The following is a 25,359-nucleotide window of genomic DNA, read 5'->3' as shown; positions in this document are numbered from 1 at the left end:
ACTCCAGACGCAAACCCCATACCTCCCAACATGACCCTCTCCAGGAGATAAATGTTCTGCTCCTGGGCTTTCCACTTAATGCATGATTCTCTTCATCTGTGTTGAACAGGTTAATTGGTGAGATAGGTGCTTCAACACAGGTGCTGGCAATCATACATTACCAGGGAAGCCCAGGAACAGAGCATTGTGTCCTCCTGGAGAGGGGCATGCTGGGAGGTATGGATAATGTAGGATTGCCAGCACCTGTGGGGAGCTAGGTAACTGATAAGAAAGATGTCACCACAGGTGATGGCAATCATACATTACCTGGGAAGCCCAGGAACAGAGCATTGTGTCCTCCTGGAGAGGGGCATGCTGGGAGGTATGGATAATGTAGGATTGCCAGCACCTGTGGGGAGCTAGGTAACTGATAAGAAAGATGTCACCACAGGTGATGGCAATCATACATTACCTGGGAAGCCCAGGAACAGAGCATTGTGTCCTCCTGGAGAGGGGCATGCTGGGAGGTATGGATAATGTAGGATTGCCAGCACCTGTGGGGAGCTAGGTAACTGATAAGAAAGGTGTCACCACAGGTGCTGGCAATCATACATTACCAGGGAAGTCCAGGTACAGAGCACTGTGTCCTCCTGGAGAGGGGCATGCTGGGAGGTATGGATAATGTAGGATTACCAGCACCTGTGGGGAGCTAGGTAACTGATAAGAAAGGTGTCACCACAGGTGCTGGCAATCATACATTACCAGGGAAGCCCAGGAACAGAGCATTGTGTCCTCCTGGAGAGGGGCATGCTGGGAGGTATGGATAATGTATGATTGCCAGCACCTGTGGGGAGCTAGGTAACTGATAAGAAAGGTGTCACCACAGGTGCTGGCAATCATACATTACCAGGGAAGTCCAGGTACAGAGCACTGTGTCCTCCTGGAGAGGGGCATGCTGGGAGGTATGGATAATGTAGGATTGCCAGCACCTGTGGGGAGCTAGGTAACTGATAAGAAAGGTGTCACCACAGGTGCTGGCAATCATACATTACCAGGGAAGTCCAGGTACAGAGCACTGTGTCCTCCTGGAGAGGGGCATGCTGGGAGGTATGGATAATGTAGGATTACCAGCACCTGTGGGGAGCTAGGTAACTGATAAGAAAGGTGTCACCACAGGTGCTGGCAATCATACATTACCAGGGAAGCCCAGGAACAGAGCATTGTGTCCTCCTGGAGAGGGGCATGCTGGGAGGTATGGATAATGTATGATTGCCAGCACCTGTGAGAAGCTGGGTAACTGATAAGAAAGGTGTCACCACAGGTGCTGGCAATCATACATTACCAGGGAAGCCCAGGAACAGAGCATTGTGTCCTCCTGGAGAGGGGCATGCTGGGAGGTATGGATAATGTAGGATTGCCAGCACCTGTGAGATGCCAGGTAACTGATAAAAAAGGTGTCACCACAGGTGCTGGCAATCATACATTACCAGGGAAGCCCAGGAGCAGAGCATTGTGTCCCTGAAGGAGAGGGGCATGCTGGGAGGTATGAAACCCTGATGCTTCAGCTTTTGTTCCCAGGTGCTAGCTTCCAGCTTCCAGCTACTAGTTTCCGGTTACCAGCACACAGGTTCCAGCAGTCCGGACAATCTGGGCCATCCGGTGTTCTAACTTCCAGGCCTGTTCCAGTATACATCCAGCTACCAGCTCCCGTTTGTTAGTCACCTGCCTCTCTTTAGGTTTCACTTGCTCCTGGCTTGTCCGGTTCATCAGCTCCTGGGTTCGGGCTTATTGCCAGTCCTGGTCTGGTTCCGGTGAACCGTAAGTGTTGCACGTTGGAGGCCAGGTTTCATTTATATACTATTTGTTGGTTTCCTCATTTTGGACAGTGTTCTCATTTATGTGACGAGTCCACGCTTGCTAATTTTCCCTCTGGGAGCTCCTGAGTTTGCCGCAGGTCTGCGCCATTTACTTACCTCAACCCCAGCAGGGTTATTTCCCTGTCCTTGGTACTATTCTGTACCTGTGCCGTTGTGTGTTGTTACATTGTTGTGTGTGTGGTGTTATTCTTATGCTCAGTAGCGCACGCAGGGGGGGGGGGTTCTGAGTACCCAGAAAACACCCCCCCCCCCCCCAGGAGGCTGAAAGCTGAGGGTTCCCTCTTTTCATGGGTACAAGAATTTTAAAAATCGGCCCATGGGAACCGGAGATATCTGACTTCAAAGCAGTGGTCCCCATCCAAGCCTGTTAATTGCTTTTCCCAGAGAGATATTTCAGGTTCTCTCTGACTTAGAGTTTTTCTGGGGGTATATTCCAAAAGCTGGGATTCTCCCCCTTTGAAGGACACTAGTAGCTTGTCTTTACTGTGCCCAGAACCAGAGTCTTCCAGCAGCTGGTTACTGCTCCAGCTCCAGCGCCACACACCTGGTATGTACTGTAGGTTTATATGCTCGTTGGCAGATTGCTCTGCCTCCTGAACTCTCATCCCCTAGTCCCCAGTACCATTTGGTAGGTGGGATTCTCTAGTTTTTAATTCCATTAAAATCTTAGAAATCTATTTCTGGGAACTGGAGATATCTGTAGTCAAGCAAGCTGTCCTCCCACCAGAAAATTATGAATAATTACCCCACTCCACTATACACCCCTCCTCTGCGTATTAAACATCCTCTGCCACCCTGGAAGTTATGTATCAGGGCCCCTTCATTCAGCCCAATGCCCCCATCTCCCACCCCATCTCCCGCCATCTGTGCAGTAAAGGGGTAATTAGTGGAAATTACTGATCCAGGCCCTACATGCTGAGCGGTTGATATAATACCCCCTACCACCCGCGGGACATCATAGCAACCCCCCACCCCTACCGCTGGAGGATCTGTAGGTGCCCCAATACATTGCTATGCCTAGGGGTGTACACTGCTGTTGACGCCCCTTATGTATATATATGTATGTGTATGTGTATATATATATATATATATATATATATATATATATATATATATATATATATATATATATATATATATATATATATACACAGTTCCAGTCAGTCCGGCACTCAACCTCAAAGTGTCCAACAACCTGGGTGCCCTCCGGAAGATGGGTATATGTGACGGTAGCTAGCAAGCAGCGGCACTCAACAGGATTTGTGATAGTGGCAAAAGGTTTTTAATCCAACGTTTCGAGGCTCCAAAATAGCCCCTTTGTCAAGGTGTACACCTTGACAAAGGGGCTATTTTGGAGCCTCGAAACGTTGGATTAAAAACCTTTTGCCACTATCACAAATCCTGTTGAGTGCCGCTGCTTGCTAGCTACCGTCACATATATATATATATATATATATATATATATATATATATATATATATATATATATATATATATATATATATATATATATATATATATATATATATATATATATATATATATATATATATATAGTGGAATGACCGCACTCTCACCCAAATGGAGACAGCAGAGGGGTGCCCGGCAGAGGTACATGCAACAGCATGCCCCAAATGAATAAATGCAGATTTCCACACCAGTATGTATGGAAGCAGAGCACTCTCCTTAAATCACACATCAGCCATGTGATAAAACGATAAAGTATTTAATTCCAGCTGGGTCAACACAGCGTATGGTAATCAAAGTATACAAGCCCCGACGTTTCGGTCCCAACATGGACCTTTATCAAGGAGCCTACAGGTATACAAAAAAATACAGACAGTTGGTACATGTACTGCTGAATCAAATGACAAGTACATGTTACACAAGCAAAGGCATAGTTACGTTTTTCAATGAGGCATCATATAATCAGCGGCGCAGGAACAGCCTGGGTAAGGACAGGGTCAGCCAGCTGATCTGACTGCCCCCCCGTCCGGCTATTTATACCATATGAGGGGTATGGAGCTGGGAGGCGCCACAGACACAGGTCTGACAGGCGCTATCGTACTTCCGGTAAAACCGGAAGTGCGTCGGCCGGAGGCCGGCGCTGGAACGCAGCTCTGGAGCGCACAGCTTCCGGTATAGAGCCGGGGCTGTGCGTAACTATGGCAACAGATTGTAAAACGCACGGAGTAAACATGGCAACGAGGGATACATGGGCTATAGCCTTTAGTGTATCAGTAGTAATGCGTTAATAAAGCCGTGCTGTTTGCATTTAAAGCGAGGTATAAAGCTGGGGGGGTTACCTTATAAAAACCAGGGTGAGTGACAGGAGTGTATCGCGGGTAGTGATAGTGATTGCGCTAAGGTTGGAGTGCATTTTGCTGCATTCTGCGTATAATCTACACATGGTTACTCCCTACAATCATTGGGATCACAACCGCTACCCCTATACCCACCGGTGTCCCTTATGCAGAGTTAGCACTAACCCAGAGAGACCCACACAGACCCCAGTGATACACCATATAACCACCCACCACTCCCCCAGTCACCCTCACTTCATGTCCAATTATATCTTCACACCTGGTGCCCGCCTCTCCGAAACACGGATTACACACTGTAACCCTCTACCCTCAGGTGGGTAGCTTATAATCCCTGTAATCACTATCCCACCATTCACGCGCCGTGGTGTTTCTTTAAACCATAATCACTCTTGGTGACCGATTAAATGCACTCCAACCTTAGCGCAATCACTATCACTACCCGCGATACACTCCTGTCACTCACCCTGGTTTTTATAAGGTAACCCCCCCAGCTTTATACCTCGCTTTAAATGCAAACAGCACGGCTTTATTAACGCATTACTACTGATACACTAAAGGCTATAGCCCATGTATCCTGAGCCGAGCCCTGAGATACAGAGCAGAGATGTGCGCGGCCCCATACTGTACACACCACACAGAGAGCGGCCGATGCCGAGCCCCGAGATACAGAGCAGAGATGTGCGCGGCCCCATACTGTACACACCACACAGAGAGCGGCCGATGCCGAGCCCCGAGATACAGAGCAGAGATGTGCGCGGCCCCATACTGTACACACCACACGGAGAGCGGCCGATGCCGAGCCCTGAGATACAGAGCAGAGATGTGCGCGGCCCCATACTGTACACACCACACGGAGAGCGGCCGATGCCGAGCCCTGAGATACAGAGCAGAGATGTGCGCGGCCCCATACTGTACACACTACACAGAGAGCGGCTGATGCCGAGCCCTGAGATACAGCGCAGAGATGTGCGCGGCCCCATACTGTACACACCACACGGAGAGCGGCCGATGCCGAGCCCAGAGATACAGAGCAGAGATGTGCGCGGCCCCATACTGTACACACCACACGGAGAGCGGCCGATGCCGAGCCCTGAGATACAGAGCAGAGATGTGCGCGGCCCCATACTGTACACACCACACGGAGAGCGGCCGATGCCGAGCCCTGAGATACAGAGCAGAGATGTGCGCGGCCCCATACTGTACACACCACACGGAGAGCGGCTGATGCCGAGCCCTGAGATACAGAGCAGAGATGTGCGCGGCCCCATACTGTACACACTACACGGAGAGCGGCTGATGCCGAGCCCTGAGATACAGAGCAGAGATGTGCGCGGCCCCATACTGTACACACCACACGGAGAGCGGCCGATGCCGAGCCCTGAGATACAGCGCAGAGATGTGCGCGGCCCCATACTGTACACACCACACAGAGAGCGGCTGATGCCGAGCCCTGAGATACAGAGCAGAGATGTGCGCGGCCCCATACTGTACACACCACACGGAGAGCGGCCGATGCCGAGCCCTGAGATACAGAGCAGAGATGTGCGCGGCCCCATACTGTACACACTACACGGAGAGCGGCCGATGCCGAGCCCCGAGATACAGAGCAGAGATGTGCGCGGCCCCCATACTGTACACACCACACGGAGAGCGGCCGATGCCGAGCCCAGAGATACAGAGCAGAGATGTGCGCGGCCCCATACTGTACACACCACACGGAGAGCGGCTGATGCCGAGCCCTGAGATACAGAGCAGAGATGTGCGCGGCCCCATACTGTACACACTACACAGAGAGCGACTGATGCCGAGCCCTGAGATACAGAGCAGAGATGTGCGCGGCCCCATACTGTACACACCACACGGAGAGCGGCCGATGCCGAGCCCTGAGATACAGAGCAGAGATGTGCGCGGCCCCATACTGTACACACTACACAGAGAGCGACTGATGCCGAGCCCTGAGATACAGAGCAGAGATGTGCGCGGCCCCATACTGTACACACCACACGGAGAGCGGCCGATGCCGAGCCCTGAGATACAGAGCAGAGATGTGCGCGGCCCCATACTGTACACACCACACGGAGAGCGGCCGATGCCAAGCCCTGAGATACAGAGCAGAGATGTGCGCGGCCCCATACTGTACACACCACACGGAGAGCGGCCGATGCCGAGCCCTGAGATACAGAGCAGAGATGTGCGCGGCCCCATACTGTACACACCACACGGAGAGCGGCCGATGCCGAGCCCTGAGATACAGAGCAGAGATGTGCGCGGACCCATACTGTACACACCACACGGAGAGCGGCTGATGCCGAGCCCAGAGATACAGAGCAGAGATGTGCGCGGCCCCATACTGTACACACCACACAGAGAGCGGCCGATGCCGAGCCCTGAGATACAGAGCAGAGATGTGCGCGGCCCCATACTGTACACACTACACAGAGAGCGGCCGATGCCGAGCCCTGAGATACAGAGCAGAGATGTGCGCGGCCCCATACTGTACACACCACACGGAGAGCGGCCGATGCCGAGCCCTGAGATACAGAGCAGAGATGTGCGCGGCCCCATACTGTACACACCACACGGAGAGCGGCCGATGCCGAGCCCTGAGATACAGCGCAGAGATGTGCGCGGCCCCATACTGTACACACCACACAGAGAGCGGCTGATGCCGAGCCCTGAGATACAGAGCAGAGATGTGCGCGGCCCCATACTGTACACACTACACGGAGAGCGGCCGATGCCGAGCCCTGAGATACAGAGCAGAGATGTGCGCGGCCCCATACTGTACACACCACACAGAGAGCGGCCGATGCCGAGCCCTGAGATACAGAGCAGAGATGTGCGCGGCCCCATACTGTACACACCACACGGAGAGCGGCCGATGCCGAGCCCTGAGATACAGAGCAGAGATGTGCGCGGCCCCATACTGTACACACCACACGGAGAGCGGCTGATGCCGAGCCCAGAGATACAGAGCAGAGATGTGCGCGGCCCCATACTGTACACACCACACGGAGAGCGGCCGATGCCGAGCCCTGAGATACAGAGCAGAGATGTGCGCGGCCCCATACTGTACACACCACACGGAGAGCGGCCGATGCCGAGCCCTGAGATACAGAGCAGAGATGTGCGCGGCCCCATACTGTACACACCACACAGAGAGCGGCCGATGCCGAGCCCTGAGATACAGAGCAGAGATGTGCGCGGCCCCATACTGTACACACCACACGGAGAGCGGCTGATGCCGAGCCCTGAGATACAGAGCAGAGATGTGCGCGGACCCATACTGTACACACTACACAGAGAGCGGCCGATGCCGAGCCCTGAGATACAGAGCAGAGATGTGCGCGGCCCCATACTGTACACACCACACAGAGAGCGGCCGATGCCGAGCCCTGAGATACAGAGCAGAGATGTGCGCGGACCCATACTGTACACACCACACGGAGAGCGGCTGATTCCGAGCCCTGAGATACAGAGCAGAGATGTGCGCGGCCCCATACTGTACACACTACACAGAGAGCGGCCGATGCCGAGCCCTGAGATACAGAGCAGAGATGTGCGCGGCCCCATACTGTACACACCACACAGAGAGCGGCTGATGCCGAGCCCTGAGATACGGAGCAGAGATGTGCGCGGCCCCATACTGTACACACCACACAGAGAGCGGCTGATGCCGAGCCCTGAGATACAGCGCAGAGATGTGCGCGGCCCCATACTGTACACACCACACGGAGAGCGGCCGATGCCGAGCCCTGAGATACAGAGCAGAGATGTGCGCGGCCCCATACTGTACACACCACACAGAGAGCGGCCGATGCCGAGCCCTGAGATACAGAGCAGAGATGTGCGCGGCCCCATACTGTACACACCACACGGAGAGCGGCTGATGCCGAGCCCTGAGATACAGAGCAGAGATGTGCGCGGCCCCATACTGTACACACCACACGGAGAGCGGCCGATGCCGAGCCCTGAGATACAGAGCAGAGATGTGCGCGGCCCCATACTGTACACACCACACGGAGAGCGGCCGATGCCGAGCCCTGAGATACAGAGCAGAGATGTGCGCGGCCCCATACTGTACACACCACACGGAGAGCGGCTGATGCCGAGCCCTGAGATACAGAGCAGAGATGTGCGCGGCCCCCATACTGTACACACTACACAGAGAGCGGCCGATGCCGAGCCCTGAGATACAGAGCAGAGATGTGCGCGGCCCCATACTGTACACACTACACAGAGAGCGGCTGATGCCGAGCCCTGAGATACAGAGCAGAGATGTGCGCGGCCCCATACTGTACACACCACACGGAGAGCGGCCGATGCCGAGCCCTGAGATACAGAGCAGAGATGTGCGCGGCCCCATACTGTACACACCACACAGAGAGCGGCCGATGCCGAGCCCTGAGATACAGCGCAGAGATGTGCGCGGCGCCATACTGTACACACTACACAGAGAGCGGCTGATGCCGAGCCCTGAGATACAGAGCAGAGATGTGCGCGGCCCCATACTGTACACACCACACAGAGAGCGGCCGATGCCGAGCCCTGAGATACAGAGCAGAGATGTGCGCGGCCCCATACTGTACACACCACACAGAGAGCGGCCGATGCCGAGCCCTGAGATACAGAGCAGAGATGTGCGCGGCCCCATACTGTACACACTACACAGAGAGCGGCTGATGCCGAGCCCTGAGATACAGAGCAGAGATGTGCGCGGCCCCATACTGTACACACCACACAGAGAGCGGCTGATGCCGAGCCCTGAGATACGGAGCAGAGATGTGCGCGGCCCCATACTGTACACACCACACGGAGAGCGGCTGATGCCGAGCCCTAAAATACAGAGCAGAGATGTGCGCGGCCCCATACTGTACACACCACACAGAGAGCGGCTGATGCCGAGCCCTGAGATACAGAGCAGAGATGTGCGCGGCCCCATACTGTACACAACACACGGAGAGCGGCTGATGCCGAGCCCTGAGATACAGAGCAGAGATGTGCGCGGCCCCATACTGTACACACTACACGGAGAGCGGCCGATGCCGAGCCCTGAGATACAGAGCAGAGATGTGCGCGGCCCCATACTGTACACACTACACAGAGCGGCTGATGCCGAGCCCTGAGATACAGCGCAGAGATGTGCGCGGCCCCATACTGTACACACTACACGGAGAGCGGCCGATGCCGAGCCCTGAGATACAGAGCAGAGATGTGCGCGGCCCCATACTGTACACACTACACGGAGAGCGGCTGATGCCGAGCCCTGAGATACAGCGCAGAGATGTGCGCGGCCCCATAGGGTAACGGCACCTACTCTATTACTGGTACAACAGCGGCTAACGGGAATATACATGTACACAACACTTGCTGCTCACTTGCCTACTTTTGAAAACTATAATCCGGGATATTACAGTAGGATGCGTCATGGCGTTCTTGATAAAAGTGACACGGGGCTGGAACGTTGATCACCAAAACACTGTTGTGACACTTTTGTTACAAGTCCTGAGCGCTGCCGCTGATATCGATTATATGCACCCACTGTTACAGGCAGGAGCACTAAGGAAGGCTCCAGGCAAGTTCCCTATTATCCAGAGTGCTGGGACACAGAGATAGAAATATATATAGTGGGCAGGTATGCAGCAGTTTGGCACTTCTTTACCATTTCTTCAGAAGTGCCTTTTTTGTACTTACAGGTTTACTTTTATAGGATTAAGTCCCCCATTTACCATTGATCACATTTACAATGCGATCTGGGTGGAATATTAATTGTAAAATGCGATCATTTCGCCCAAATGTATTAACTGCCAGATCGCAGGGACAGGGCTCCGAAAAGAGCCCGTCCCTGCGATACCCGGAGCCGGAAGTCGGGGGTCTGCGCATGCGCGGTTACGCGCTGACCCCCCCCGCGACCCTGCTGACCGCACTGCCACTGTGTTTGGATTTCTGGTGTTACCACTGTTTAGGACAAAATGCTAAGGCTTTGCCTTTAATAGCCACATTTCAAGGGGCAAATTAAATCTATCCCAAGAGGAGACAAATTACCGGAGATCCTTTAGAAACAGTCAAAAGGTGAAACTGACTAACAGGGGTCTAACTGGAATATAAAACTAACTTACGGCACACCTCCAACAACAGACAAACCAGGGAACAAAACATAGAAGTGACCATGGGCGACCTCATCGCAAGCATCAGTGGCAAACGCAGGATTTTCAGAAGGGGGTTTCCAGAGGGGTGGAGCAAAGCACGGAGATGGACACTTAGGTGACCCAGTATATGCCGGGTCAGTTAAAGTATTATAGATAGACCAAATGTATATAAATAATAATAAAATATATATATATATAAATGCAGATTTCCACACCAGTATGTATGGAAGCAGAGCACTCTCCTTAAATCACACATCAGCCATGTGATAAAACGATAAAGTATTTAATTCCAGCTGGGTCAACACAGCGTATGGTAATCAAAGTATACAAGCCCCGACGTTTCGGTCCCAACATGGACCTTTATCAAGGAGCCTACAGGTATACAAAAAAATACAGACAGTTGGTACATGTACTGCTGAATCAAATGACAAGTACATGTTACACAAGCAAAGGCATAGTTACGTTTTTCAATGAGGCATCATATAATCAGCGGCGCAGGAACAGCCTGGGTAAGGACAGGGTCAGCCAGCTGATCTGACTGCCCCCCCGTCCGGCTATTTATACCATATGAGGGGTATGGAGCTGGGAGGCGCCACAGACACAGGTCTGACAGGCGCTATCGTACTTCCGGTAAAACCGGAAGTGCGTCGGCCGGAGGCCGGCGCTGGAACGCAGCTCTGGAGCGCACAGCTTCCGGTATAGAGCCGGGGCTGTGCGTAACTATGGCAACAGATTGTAAAACGCACGGAGTAAACATGGCAACGAGGGATACATGGGCTATAGCCTTTAGTGTATCAGTAGTAATGCGTTAATAAAGCCGTGCTGTTTGCATTTAAAGCGAGGTATAAAGCTGGGGGGGTTACCTTATAAAAACCAGGGTAAGTGACAGGAGTGTATCGCGGGTAGTGATAGTGATTGCGCTAAGGTTGGAGTGCATTTAATCGGTCACCAAGAGTGATTATGGTTTAAAGAAACACCACGGCGCGTGAATGGTGGGATAGTGATTACAGGGATTATAAGCTACCCACCTGAGGGTAGAGGGTTACAGTGTGTAATCCGTGTTTCGGAGAGGCGGGCACCAGGTGTGAAGATATAATTGGACATGAAGTGAGGGTGACTGGGGGAGTGGTGGGTGGTTATATGGTGTATCACTGGGGTCTGTGTGGGTCTCTCTGGGTTAGTGCTAACTCTGCATAAGGGACACCGGTGGGTATAGGGGTAGCGGTTGTGATCCCAATGATTGTAGGGAGTAACCATGTGTAGATTATACGCAGAATGCAGCAAAATGCACTCCAACCTTAGCGCAATCACTATCACTACCCGCGATACACTCCTGTCACTCACCCTGGTTTTTATAAGGTAACCCCCCCAGCTTTATACCTCGCTTTAAATGCAAACAGCACGGCTTTATTAACGCATTACTACTGATACACTAAAGGCTATAGCCCATGTATCCCTCGTTGCCATGTTTACTCCGTGCGTTTTACAATCTGTTGCCATAGTTACGCACAGCCCCGGCTCTATACCGGAAGCTGTGCGCTCCAGAGCTGCGTTCCAGCGCCGGCCTCCGGCCGACGCACTTCCGGTTTTACCGGAAGTACGATAGCGCCTGTCAGACCTGTGTCTGTGGCGCCTCCCAGCTCCATACCCCTCATATGGTATAAATAGCCGGACGGGGGGGCAGTCAGATCAGCTGGCTGACCCTGTCCTTACCCAGGCTGTTCCTGCGCCGCTGATTATATGATGCCTCATTGAAAAACGTAACTATGCCTTTGCTTGTGTAACATGTACTTGTCATTTGATTCAGCAGTACATGTACCAACTGTCTGTATTTTTTTGTATACCTGTAGGCTCCTTGATAAAGGTCCATGTTGGGACCGAAACGTCGGGGCTTGTATACTTTGATTACCATACGCTGTGTTGACCCAGCTGGAATTAAATACTTTATCGTTTTATCACATGGCTGATGTGTGATTTAAGGAGAGTGCTCTGCTTCCATACATACTGGTGTGGAAATCTGCATTTATATATATATATATTTTATTATTATTTATATACATTTGGTCTATCTATAATACTTTAACTGACCCGGCATATACTGGGTCACCTAAGTGTCCATCTCCGTGCTTTGCTCCACCCCTCTGGAAACCCCCTTCTGAAAATCCTGCGTTTGCCACTGATGCTTGCGATGAGGTCGCCCATGGTCACTTCTATGTTTTGTTCCCTGGTTTGTCTGTTGTTGGAGGTGTGCCGTAAGTTAGTTTTCTATTCCAGTTAGACCCCTGTTAGTCAGTTTCACCTTTTGACTGTTTCTAAAGGATCTCCGGTAATTTGTCTCCTCTTGGGATAGATTTAATTTGCCCCTTGAAATGTGGCTATTAAAGGCAAAGCCTTAGCATTTTGTCCTAAACAGTGGTAACACCAGAAATCCAAACACAGTGGCAGTGCGGTCAGCAGGGTCGCGGGGGGGGTCAGCGCGTAACCGCGCATGCGCAGACCCCCGACTTCCGGCTCCGGGTATCGCAGGGACGGGCTCTTTTCGGAGCCCTGTCCCTGCGATCTGGCAGTTAATACATTTGGGCGAAATGATCGCATTTTACAATTAATATTCCACCCAGATCGCATTGTAAATGTGATCAATGGTAAATGGGGGACTTAATCCTATAAAAGTAAACCTGTAAGTACAAAAAAGGCACTTCTGAAGAAATGGTAAAGAAGTGCCAAACTGCTGCATACCTGCCCACTATATATATTTCTATCTCTGTGTCCCAGCACTCTGGATAATAGGGAACTTGCCTGGAGCCTTCCTTAGTGCTCCTGCCTGTAACAGTGGGTGCATATAATCGATATCAGCGGCAGCGCTCAGGACTTGTAACAAAAGTGTCACAACAGTGTTTTGGTGATCAACGTTCCAGCCCCGTGTCACTTTTATCAAGAACGCCATGACGCATCCTACTGTAATATCCCGGATTATAGTTTTCAAAAGTAGGCAAGTGAGCAGCAAGTGTTGTGTACATGTATATTCCCGTTAGCCGCTGTTGTACCAGTAATAGAGTAGGTGCCGTTACCCTATGGGGCCGCGCACATCTCTGCGCTGTATCTCAGGGCTCGGCATCAGCCGCTCTCCGTGTAGTGTGTACAGTATGGGGCCGCGCACATCTCTGCGCTGTATCTCAGGGCTCGGCATCAGCCGCTCTCCGTGTGGTGTGTACAGTATGGGGCCGCGCACATCTCTGCGCTGTATCTCAGGGCTCGGCATCGGCCGCTCTCTGTGTGGTGTGTACAGTATGGGGCCGCGCACATCTCTGCTCTGTATCTCAGGGCTCGGCATCGGCCGCTCTCTGTGTGGTGTGTACAGTATGGGGCCGCGCACATCTCTGCTCTGTATCTCAGGGCTCGGCATCGGCCGCTCTCTGTGTGGTGTGTACAGTATGGGGCCGCGCACATCTCTGCTCTGTATCTCAGGGCTCGGCATCAGCCGCTCTCCGTGTGGTGTGTACAGTATGGGGCAGCGCACATCTCTGCTCTGTATCTCAGGGCTCGGCATCGGCCGTTCTCCGTGTGGTGTGTACAGTATGGGGGCCGCGCACATCTCTGCTCTGTATCTCAGGGCTCGGCATCGGCCGCTCTCCGTGTGGTGTGTACAGTATGGGGCCACGCACATCTCTGCTCTGTATCTCAGGGCTCGGCATCAGCCGCTCTCCGTGTGGTGTGTACAGTATCGGGCCGCGCACATCTCTGCTCTGTATCTCAGGGCTCGGCATCGGCCGCTCTCCGTGTGGTGTGTACAGTATGGGGCCGCGCACATCTCTGCTCTGTATCTCAGGGCTCGGCATCAGCCGCTCTCCGTGTGGTGTGTACAGTATGGGGCCGCGCACATCTCTGCTCTGTATCTCAGGGCTCGGCATCGGCCGCTCTCCGTGTGGTGTGTACAGTATGGGGCCGCGCACATCTCTGCTCTGTATCTCAGGGCTCGGCATCAGCCGCTCTCCGTGTGGTGTGTACAGTATGGGGCCGCGCACATCTCTGCTCTGTATCTCAGGGCTCGGCATCAGCCGCTCTCTGTGTAGTGTGTACAGTATGGGGCCGCGCACATCACTGCTCTGTATCTCAGGGCTCGGCATCAGCCGCTCTCTGTGTGGTGTGTACAGTATGGGGCTGCGCACAACTCTGTATCTCAGGGCTCGGCATCAGCCGCTCTCCGTGTGGTGTGTACAGTATGGGGCCGCGCACATCTCTGCTCTGTATCTCAGGGCTCGGCATCAGCCGCTCTCCGTGTGGTGTGTACAGTATGGGGCCGCGCACATCTCTGCTCTGTATCTCAGGGCTCGGCATCAGCCGCTCTCTGTGTAGTGTGTACAGTATGGGGCCGCGCACATCTCTGCTCTGTATCTCAGGGCTCGCCATCAGCCGCTCTCCGTGTGGTGTGTACAGTATGGGGGCCGCGCACATCTCTGCGCTGTATCTCAGGGCTCGGCATCAGCCGCTCTCTGTGTAGTGTGTACAGTATGAGGCCGCGCACATCTCTGCGCTGTATCTCAGGGCTCGGCATCAGCCGCTCTCTGTGTGGTGTGTACAGTATGGGGCCGCGCACATCTCTGCTCTGTATCTCAGGGCTCGGCATCAGCCGCTCTCTGTGTAGTGTGTACAGTATGGGGCCGCGCACATCTCTGCTCTGTATCTCAGGGCTCGGCATCAGCCGCTCTCTGTGTGGTGTGTACAGTATGGGGCCGCGCACATCTCTGCTCTGTATCTCAGGGCTCGGCATCGGCCGCTCTCTGTGTGGTGTGTACAGTATGGGGCCGCGCACATCTCTGCTCTGTATCTCAGGGCTCGGCATCAGCCGCTCTCCGTGTGGTGTGTACAGTATGGGGCCGCGCACATCTCTGCTCTGTATCTCAGGGCTCGGCATCAGCCGCTCTCTGTGTAGTGTGTACAGTATGGGGCCGCGCACATCTCTGCTCTGTATCTCAGGGCTCGGCATCGGCCGCTCTCCGTGTGGTGTGTACAGTATGGGGCCGCGCACATCTCTGCTCTGTATCTCAGGGCTCGGCATCAGCCGCTCTCCGTGTGGTGTGTACAGTATGGGGCCGCGCACATCTCTGCTCTGTATCTCAGGGCTCGGCATCGGCCGCTCTCCGTGTGGTGTGTACAGTATGGGGCCGCGCACATCTCTGCTCTGTATCTCAGGGCTCGGCATCGGCCGCTCTCTGTGTGGTGTGTACAGTATGGGGGCCGCGCACATCTCTGCTCTGTATCTCAGGGCTCGGCATCGGCCGCTCTCTGTGTGGTGTGTACAGTATGGGGCCGCGCACATCTCTGCTCTGTATCTCAGGGCTCGGCATCGGCCGCTCTCTGTGTGGTGTGTACAGTATGGGGGCCGCGCACATCTCTGCTCTGTATCTCAGGGCTCGGCATCGGCCGCTCTCCGTGTGGTGTGTACAGGATGGGGCCGCGCACATCTCTGCTCTGTATCTCAGGGCTCAGCATCAGCCGCTCTCTGTGTACTGTGTACAGTATGGGGCCGCGCACATCTCTGCGCTGTATCTCAGGGCTCGGCATCGGCCGCTCTCTGTGTGGTGTGTACAGTATGGGGCCGCGCACATCTCTGCTCTGTATCTCAGGGCTCGGCATCGGCCGCTCTCTGTGTGGTGTGTACAGTATGGGGCCGCGCACATCTCTGCTCTGTATCTCAGGGCTCGGCATCGGCCGCTCTCCGTGTGGTGTGTACAGTATGGGGCCGCGCACATCTCTGCTCTGTATCTCAGGGCTCGCCATCAGCCGCTCTCCGTGTGGTGTGTACAGTATGGGGCCGCGTACATCTCTGCACTGTATCTCGGGGCTCGGCATCAGCCGCTCTCTGTGTGGTGTGTACAGTATGGGGCCACGCACATCTCTGCTCTGTATCTCAGGGCTCGCCATCAGCCGCTCTCTGTGTGGTGTGTACAGTATGGGGCCGCGCACATCTCTGCTCTGTATCTCAGGGCTCGGCATCGGCCGCTCTCTGTGTGGTGTGTACAGTATGGGGCCGCGCACATCTCTGCTCTGTATCTCAGGGCTCGGCATCAGACGCTCTCTGTGTGGTGTGTACAGTATGGGGCCGCGCACATCTCTGCTCTGTATCTCAGGGCTCGCCATCAGCCGCTCTCCGTGTGGTGTGTACAGTATGGGGCCGCGTACATCTCTGCACTGTATCTCGGGGCTCGGCATCGGCCGCTCTCCGTGTAGTGTGTACAGTATGGGGCCGCGCACATCTCTGCTCTGTATCTCAGGGCTCGGCATCGGCCGCTCTCTGTGTGGTGTGTACAGTATGGGGGCCGCGCACATCTCTGCTCTGTATCTCAGGGCTCGGCATCAGCCGCTCTCTGTGTAGTGTGTACAGTATGGGGCCGCGCACATCTCTGCTCTGTATCTCAGGGCTCGGCATCGGCCGCTCTCCGTGTGGTGTGTACAGTATGGGGCCGCGCACATCTCTGCTCTGTATCTCGGGGCTCGGCATCGGCCGCTCTCTGTGTGGTGTGTACAGTATGGGGCCGCGCACATCTCTGCTCTGTATCTCGGGGCTCGGCATCGGCCGCTCTCTGTGTGGTGTGTACAGTATGGGGCCGCGCACATCTCTGCTCTGTATCTCAGGGCTCGGCATCGGCCGCTCTCTGTGTGGTGTGTACAGTATGGGGGCCGCGCACATCTCTGCTCTGTATCTCAGGGCTCGGCATCGGCCGCTCTCCGTGTGGTGTGTACAGTATGGGGCCGGGCACATCTCTGCTCTGTATCTCTGGGCTCGGCATCAGCCGCTCTCTGTGTAGTGTGTACAGTATGGGGCCGGGCACATCTCTGCTCTGTATCTCGGGGCTCGGCATCGGCCGCTCTCCGTGTGGTGTGTACAGTATGGGGCCGCGCACATCTCTGCTCTGTATCTCTGGGCTCGGCATCAGCCGCTCTCTGTGTAGTGTGTACAGTATGGGGCCGGGCACATCTCTGCGCTGTATCTCAGGGCTCGGCATCGGCCGCTCTCCGTGTGGTGTGTACAGTATGGGGCCGCGCACATCTCTGCTCTGTATCTCTGGGCTCGGCATCAGCCGCTCTCCGTGTGGTGTGTACAGTATGGGGCCGCGCACATCTCTGCTCTGTATCTCAGGGCTCGGCATCGGCCGCTCTCCGTGTGGTGTGTACAGTATGGGGCCGCGCACATCTCTGCTCTGTATCTCAGGGCTCGGCATCGGCCGCTCTCCGTGTGGTGTGTACAGTATGGGGCCGCGCACATCTCTGCTCTGTATCTCTGGGCTCGGCATCAGCCGCTCTCTGTGTAGTGTGTACAGTATGGGGCCGCGCACATCTCTGCTCTGTATCTCAGGGCTCGGCATCAGCCGCTCTCTGTGTGGTGTGTACAGTATGGGGCCGCGCACATCTCTGCTCTGTATCTCAGGGCTCGGCATCAGCCGCTCTCTGTGTGGTGTGTACAGTATGGGGCCGCGCACATCTCTGCCCTGTATCTCAGGGCTCGGCATCGGCCGCTCTCCGTGTTGTGTGTACAGTATGGGGCCGCGCACATCTCTGCTCTGTATCTCAGGGCTCGGCATCAGCCGCTCTCTGTGTAGTGTGTACAGTATGGGTCTGCGCACATCGCTGCTCTGTATCTCAGGGCTCGGCATCAGCCGCTCTCTGTGTAGTGTGTACAGTATGGGGCCGCGCACATCTCTGCTCTGTATCTCAGGGCTCGGCATCAGCCGCTCTCTGTGTGGTGTGTACAGTATGGGTCTGCGCACATCGCTGCTCTGTATCTCAGGGCTCGGCATCGGCCGCTCTCCGTGTAGTGTGTACAGTATGGGGCCGCGCACATCTCTGCTCTGTATCTAGGGGCTCGGCATCAGCCGCTCTCCGTGTAGTGTGTACAGTATGGGTCTGCGCACATCGCTGCTCTGTATCTCAGGGCTCGGCATCGGCCGCTCTCTGTGTGGTGTGTACAGTATGGGGCCGCGCACATCTCTGCTCTGTATCTCTGGGCTCGGCATCAGCCGCTCTCTGTGTAGTGTGTACAGTATGGGGCCGCGCACATCTCTGCTCTGTATCTCAGGGCTCGGCATCAGCCGCTCTCCGTGTAGTGTGTACAGTATGGGTCTGCGCACATCGCTGCTCTGTATCTCAGGGCTCGGCATCGGCCGCTCTCCGTGTTGTGTGTACAGTATGGGGCCGCGCACATCTCTGCTCTGTATCTCAGGGCTCGGCATCAGCCGCTCTCTGTGTAGTGTGTACAGTATGGGTCTGCGCACATCGCTGCTCTGTATCTCAGGGCTCGGCATCAGCCGCTCTCTGTGTAGTGTGTACAGTATGGGGCCGCGCACATCTCTGCTCTGTATCTCAGGGCTCGGCATCAGCCGCTCTCTGTGTGGTGTGTACAGTATGGGTCTGCGCACATCGCTGCTCTGTATCTCAGGGCTCGGCATCGGCCGCTCTCTGTGTAGTGTGTACAGTATGGGGCCGCGCACATCTCTGCTCTGTATCTCAGGGCTCGGCATCGGCCGCTCTCTGTGTGGTGTGTACAGTATGGGGCCGCGCACATCTCTGCTCTGTATCTCAGGGCTCGGAATCAGCCGCTCTCTGTGTAGTGTGTACAGTATGGGGTCGCGCACATCTCTGCTCTGTATCTCTGGGCTCGGCATCAGCCGCTCTCTGTGTGGTGTGTACAGTATGGAGCCGCGCACATCTCTGCTCTGTATCTCAGGGCTCGGCATCAGCCGCTCTCTGTGTAGACTGTACATGGGGCTCTTACTTATGACGTCTGATGTTACTGTGACAGGTATCGGGAGATGCGTGGCCGAGGACCTGGCCCGGCGGAATGGGCGAGTGATTCTGGCATGTCGGAGTCGTGAGCGGGGTCAGAAAGCTCTGGACGAGATCCAGAAGAAGACGGGCAGCAAGAACGTTGTCCTGCGGATCCTGGACACCAGCAGTATGGCTTCTGTCCGAGCCTTCGCCCAGCAGGTGCTACAGGAGGAGAAGAGACTGGACATCCTGGTCAATAACGCCGGTGCTTCAGGTGCGGCCATGTACTTATATATCTTATCCTATCTATCTATATCTGTGGTGCCATCGGTGGCCAATGATGGGCGAACGATGTAACACTGATTGGAATGAGATCATGTGTTGGCACCTCATACACACTTGCCGATGCTGGTGGGGAAGGGAGCGATTGGGGGGGGGGGGGGGGGGTACAGGGATTTGGGAGTGACTGCCATGCCTTCATTAATGAGGATGTTCCTAATCAGAACATGTAGGATGAGAGAGGAGGAGCTTGGATCGGTAATGATATAGTAAAGGATACCGCTCAGAACGGCCCTATCTTATACTATATCGCCTAGTGTGTATGGCGCTTACTCCTGCACTTGCACTATATACAGAGGTGGGTAACGGGGCCAATATGGAGGTATGTTGGTCATCGGTGGATGCGTTATGAGGGTTCTCTTACCAGCGGTGTCACAATGGCATCAATATCTCTCACTAGGATGTCACTGGGGAAGGCAACAGTTGGAGAAAGACATCCCAGCGAGAGATATTGATGCCAGAGTTTTTTTCCATGGAGTTATCACCACATCATTTCCATTGGTCCCATTTGGGATCGTGCTACTGGGGAAGATCAGCAGTCTTTAATATTTTATTGGTATCACATTGATATATGATTGAATGCACATCGACTACTACACAAAATAATTCACCACACATGATATTGGATCATCTCCTAATAAGAAATAGGAGACCCCTTTTCCAGAAGCATCTGGCATACACAATTTACTCATTGAAGACTTATCCATTGTTTCCCCTGATGAAGTCTTGATTGACGAAACGTGTTGGGATGTATATCACATGTTTCCTGTGACAACTTGAAGATAAATAAACAAGTTCTGAATGAATATACGTTGTTGGCTTCACTTGACATTGGATCTACATATTTATGGACTTTTTTCTGCTTATAATAGGCGCCATACCATAAGTGGGTGTTATTGTTGTAATTGTCTCCTAGCCCTCTGGGGACATTGTGGTAAGGCAGCATCCTTCAAAGGTTCTTTAGTCTGTACAGCGCGAGTGGATTACTGGCTTGTGTGTGTGTGTGTGTGTGTATGTATGTGTATATATAGATAGATTGATTAACCCCAATACTCCTCTCGCGCTTACATGCACAATTGAAATGATAAGACTCCAATTTTAGTTGCGGCTGCTTAACCACCAGGTTTCCTGAGGGCTCGGAAACAGTAACCACAATACCCTTCCCAAATGGTGGTATAGCGCCTAAACTTAATGTATTAGTCCATGTGTCCCACCGAAGTTCATAAAACCAGAAATGTTGGATTTCCAAGTAAGTTCTTTATTCAACTCTTCTACAGTTCAAACAATGTCCCGACGCGTTTCGTCTTATAAAGACTTCATCAGGGGAAATAGTTTATGCTCTACAAATACAGACAATATTTCAATATATAAACAGTGGAACATGGGTTTCCTCTATACAAAATCCACTACCAGTATCTTTAATAATCATTTATTTTACCAAGATAAACATTGGAAAAGACCGAAGAAAGGAAGTGGGTGGTGGTGAGAATAGTGAAGAAATTATTTAAACTTTGTGATTTTTAATACTACTTAAAGATTTTTTTATACAAATAAAATATCTATCTAATATATATATATAATCTCCTGTAATTAGAATAAGGCGGCACTGTACAGGTGCTGGTTACATACGTGTGCATGACCGGTGTATCATGTCATTACAGGACTACCGTTTGGCATGACAGAGGAGGGGCTAGAGGTCACATTTGCCACCAATCACCTGGGGCCTTTCCTGCTGACACAACTGCTGCTTGGTAAGTCGTTAGATCTGATGGTGTCCGCTCTGACCCCGATCCGTGAGCTGCTGTCGCAGGTGCCGCGTAAGTCATTAGTTCTGATGGTGTCTGCTCCAGTCCTGATCCGTACGCTACTGTCGCAGCTGCTGCGTAAGCCCTGGACACTGGCTGAGTGCCGTATACCTGATATACAGTGTCACGGTCTGGTCGGCCGATTCCCCAGGTACCTCAATCTGAGAATCTGAGACTTATGGATACCCCAGCACGTGCGAATGCTACAATTCATGAACTCACACACTGCCGCCAGCAAAAGGAAATTCCAACATCAATAACAATATGGATATTAGATAGTTCTTGTGTCATTTATCTGTATCCAGCATTACCAAGTACAAAACTCACTTACGTAGCGTTTGGCCTCACAGGCGCATAGATTCGATAAGGACACGGAGAATACGCTAGAATTAATTATTATTTATTTCATACTAAATATTCCAAGGTATGATTACAGAACAATTACAGACAGACAGGAAATATAGTACATTGAAATCTCATACAAATAAAAGGGAATAATATGTCAGAACCGAGCTTACACCAAGTACTAGGAATCTGTTGTGGGGGACGGCACAGGACACGCAGGGTCTCCTCCAGCCTGCTGGCTGGTCCCCAGGAAGTACACGCAGAGTATAGAGAGAGACAGTTATACCCTGCAGATTTATGCCCCCGTCCTTGTGGTGTTACCAGCTCACTGCTGGACAATGGACAGTTAGGACCTCCTTACAAACTGTGGGCAGACAAGGCACAGGGTAGCGGGTTTAGTCCCGATGACACTGAGGTCTTGTAACGAGATCTAAAGCTTGTCACCCTGGGATGGATGTATGACTAGCCAGGGAGTTTGGTGGCTTGCTTACCTGCACATGTCCAATTCCTAGGCATCAAAATGTAGGACCCCTGCTGTGGTCATCTTCTCAGGAGACAGAAGTCGTGCTTCCCCCCCCCCCCTGTATACATTCCGGTCTAAAACAGGGTTGCCTACCCTCTCGGAATGGCCGGGAGTCTCACGAAAATCGGGTCCCCCTCCCAGCCCCCTGGAAAGGTGGGCAACCCTCCGGATTCAGGGGGCCCCTCTCACAGACCGGCTGCTGCAAGTCCCGGAGAGGAGATTCTTGAAGTCGGCAACCCTGGTCTAGCACAGAACACAGCCTGTCGGCCATTTTGTCCCAGCCACTTAGGTCACACCTAAGCTGATATAACATTTATAATACACACAATGGGAAACGTATTATTGTGGGATCCCATCACCTGATGGATGGTGACATATAGAGAATAATAGACTTACTGTACATGTGACATACAGGACAGGAGAAGGGCTACTGGGACTAATTCAGACCTGATCACTGATGAGCGAATTACAGGAGCAGCGTCCAGTGATCATGTAGATGCCGCCACTATAGGGAAATCCCGCCTTGTAACTTTGACACTGAGCGAATTTGTCCTAAGCCCTCATTACAGGCTCAACCTCAGCGTCCCCCCCCCCCCCCCGGACACTCCCTGCGGTGTGTCCCCCCCCCCCAACACTCCCTGCGGTGTCCCCCCCCCGAACACTCCCTGCGGTGTCCCCCCCCCCCCCCGAACACTCCCTGCGGTTCCTCCACCCCCCCACGGACGCTCCCTGTGCAGTGTATCGATAATCATCCGCTGTTGAAATAGTCATGCAATCAGGGCTGAATCGGGCTCATGGTACAAGGTAGGGGAGAGCGTTCATGTGCTCCGCTTCATCTCACCCACCGTGCATCAGCAGTATGACCATTGGTGATTGAACCACTTGGGCCCATCGATGGCTTTTCCCTCTGAAGGTCATTGCTGCTCTTACCACGCAGCGGGCCAATCAGAGGTGGGAGCGGGGAATTGCAGCAAGAAGATCTGGGCTCCTTGTCCTTGCACCAGGGGAAAGGAACCACTCGTGACACACCCATCAGACTTTGGTGGGTAACCATCATTGTAGTCATCGATGTTCAGTGGCCATCCCTAGGTGACGTCTATCTCTGTCCTCCAGGACTCCTGAAGCGCTCGGCCCCCAGCCGGATTGTGTTCCTCTCCTCCTTCATGCATGGACTCGGCAAAGTAGACACCAGCAACTTCCGGGGGAAGAACATGGACTGGTACCTTATGAACACTTCGTACGATTGCACCAAGCTGATGAACGTCATCTGCGCCAATGAGCTGGCCAAAAGATTACACAATACAGGTGAGAATCGGAGACGGGTGCGGGGGTAGCAGGCTGGGGTGGTCGGTGAGGGGAGGGGCCATTAGTGACGGGGAAGCTGCTTTGGGTGATTTCCATTGGAAGTAATTACGATCCTCACTACAGCATCACCTGAATGATATTAATCAGCAGAATTTCTTATGCATGCTACGGCCAGCAGGTGTCGCTGTTTTCTCTGCTGCCCGTGGCGATGATTAGTCGCCAGCTAAATGCGTATGAATCACTGACATTTGCAGAGTGATAATGAGCAGGCACATCTTCCTAAGGGTTAACTACCAGATCTCAGATCCACGTGTACACAGTGGTGACTGCGGTACACAGTGGTGACTGCGGTACACAGTGGGGACCAGAGGTACACAGTGGTGACTACGGTACACAGTGGTGACTACGGTACACAGTGGTGACTGCGGTACACAGTGGTGACTGCGGTGACAGAGGTACACAGTGGGGACCAGAGGTACACAGTGGGGACTGCGGTACACAGAGGTACACAGTGGTGACTGCGGTACACAGTGGTGACTGCGGTACACAGTGGGGATCAGAGGTACACAGTGGTGACTGCGGTGACAGAGGTACACAGTGGGGACCAGAGGTACACAGTGGGGACCCAGGCCCAAATGCTGGCACCTGAGTACTACCTGCGTCGACACGCTGCTGACACCCCTGACTGGCGTTGATTGGTTCCCCACTGGTCACGGACCAGACCTCTGCTTCGGTAGCTGGCAGAGTGGAACTCGGAGACGCTGGATGCTATGCCCAGAACAGCCGGAGAACGGAATTATTGCAGTAATTCTGTTGGTCGCAGATGAAGCAGTCGTCATGGGCAATAGATGGTTTATTGCCAATAGATCTGAAGAGATCTCATCTACTATCCCTAGGAGGCACAGCATACAGATGTTACAGCTCTCAGATACAGGCAGAAGTACAACTTTACAGGCAGAACTTGTGCCTTTTTATCCAAAATCCACGCAGCATACCACCGGGGTAATTACACCCTGTTCTCCCCACCCAATCAGCATTGTGCAGGAGGTGTACAGGCCTGGGACATTTACATTCATATATCAATTGGAACATTTTCCTGTCATAAATAGATCCAGATTACATGTCAAAGGGTTCAATCCAATCTCCCTAACTTTAACCCCTTCCCGACACATGACGTATATATACGTCATGACTTTAAACTGTCACCGCGTCTAGGGACGCGGTGACAGAGGGACGATGTCTGCTGTCCCTGACAGCAGACATGTCCCAGCATGCCCAGGGGGGGCGGAGATGCCTCCCCCCCGTCGGCGATCACTGCGATTGGCTGTTCAATGTGAACAACCAATCGCAGCGTTTTCCTGTGTTACCGGCTAATCAGACGCGAATCAGACGCGAATCAGATGCTCAGTAACACATGGATCAATCACCGCCGGGTGTGAGGGGGCGTGAGGGGGTCACCGGTGATGACCACACCTCACCCCACCTGCCCCCAAGGCTGTGATTGGTCCGTCGGACCGACGGACCAATCACAGCCATGGCGCGTGATTTAAACTAACGGTGACTGCGCTGCAGACGCCATTCCGGTCTGGAATTGCGTGCAGAGCGGCCACCGTGCCAATCTGTCGTGATACTGACCTGATCCTTGCCTGATACTTACCTGATCACCGCTGGCAGCGTGCTGCCAGCAGCTGGATGCTTCCTGGATCTTGTCACTTCCTGTGTGCTGCTGCTGCAGTGTCATAGTGACAGATAGTGAGAGATAATGACAGATAGTGAGAGATAGTGACAGATAGTGACAGATAGTGACAGATAGTGACAGATAGTGACAGAGAGTGCTATATTTTGTGTCTGCTGCCCCCCCTTTTGTGCTGATCAGTATATCTGTGCTGATCAGCAACTTTTTGGGGGTGCAGGTTTTTTTTTTTTTATATATATATACCTGTCAGTTGC

General features: G+C 53.3%; 1 protein-coding gene across 1 annotated transcript in view; it reads left to right on the top strand.

The window, feature by feature from the left end:
- Positions 1 to 25,359, top strand: part of LOC146063197 (retinol dehydrogenase 11-like) — a 70,090-nt gene that overhangs the window by 32,510 nt on the left and 12,221 nt on the right. Inside the window, exons 2-4 of the mRNA XM_083175392.1 lie at positions 19,127 to 19,366; positions 21,093 to 21,182; positions 23,218 to 23,409. Coding sequence (XP_083031518.1) covers positions 19,127 to 19,366; positions 21,093 to 21,182; positions 23,218 to 23,409 — 522 coding nt within the window. The remainder of the gene's footprint in view (positions 1 to 19,126; positions 19,367 to 21,092; positions 21,183 to 23,217; positions 23,410 to 25,359) is intronic.

This window comes from Crinia signifera, chromosome 1 (genome assembly GCF_055691185.1).
Source record: "Crinia signifera chromosome 1, ASM5569118v1, whole genome shotgun sequence".
NCBI classification, from domain to species: domain Eukaryota; kingdom Metazoa; phylum Chordata; class Amphibia; order Anura; family Myobatrachidae; genus Crinia; species Crinia signifera.
The sequence above is the reverse complement of the archived record's forward strand: the minus strand, read 5'-3'. Positions and strand labels throughout refer to the sequence as shown.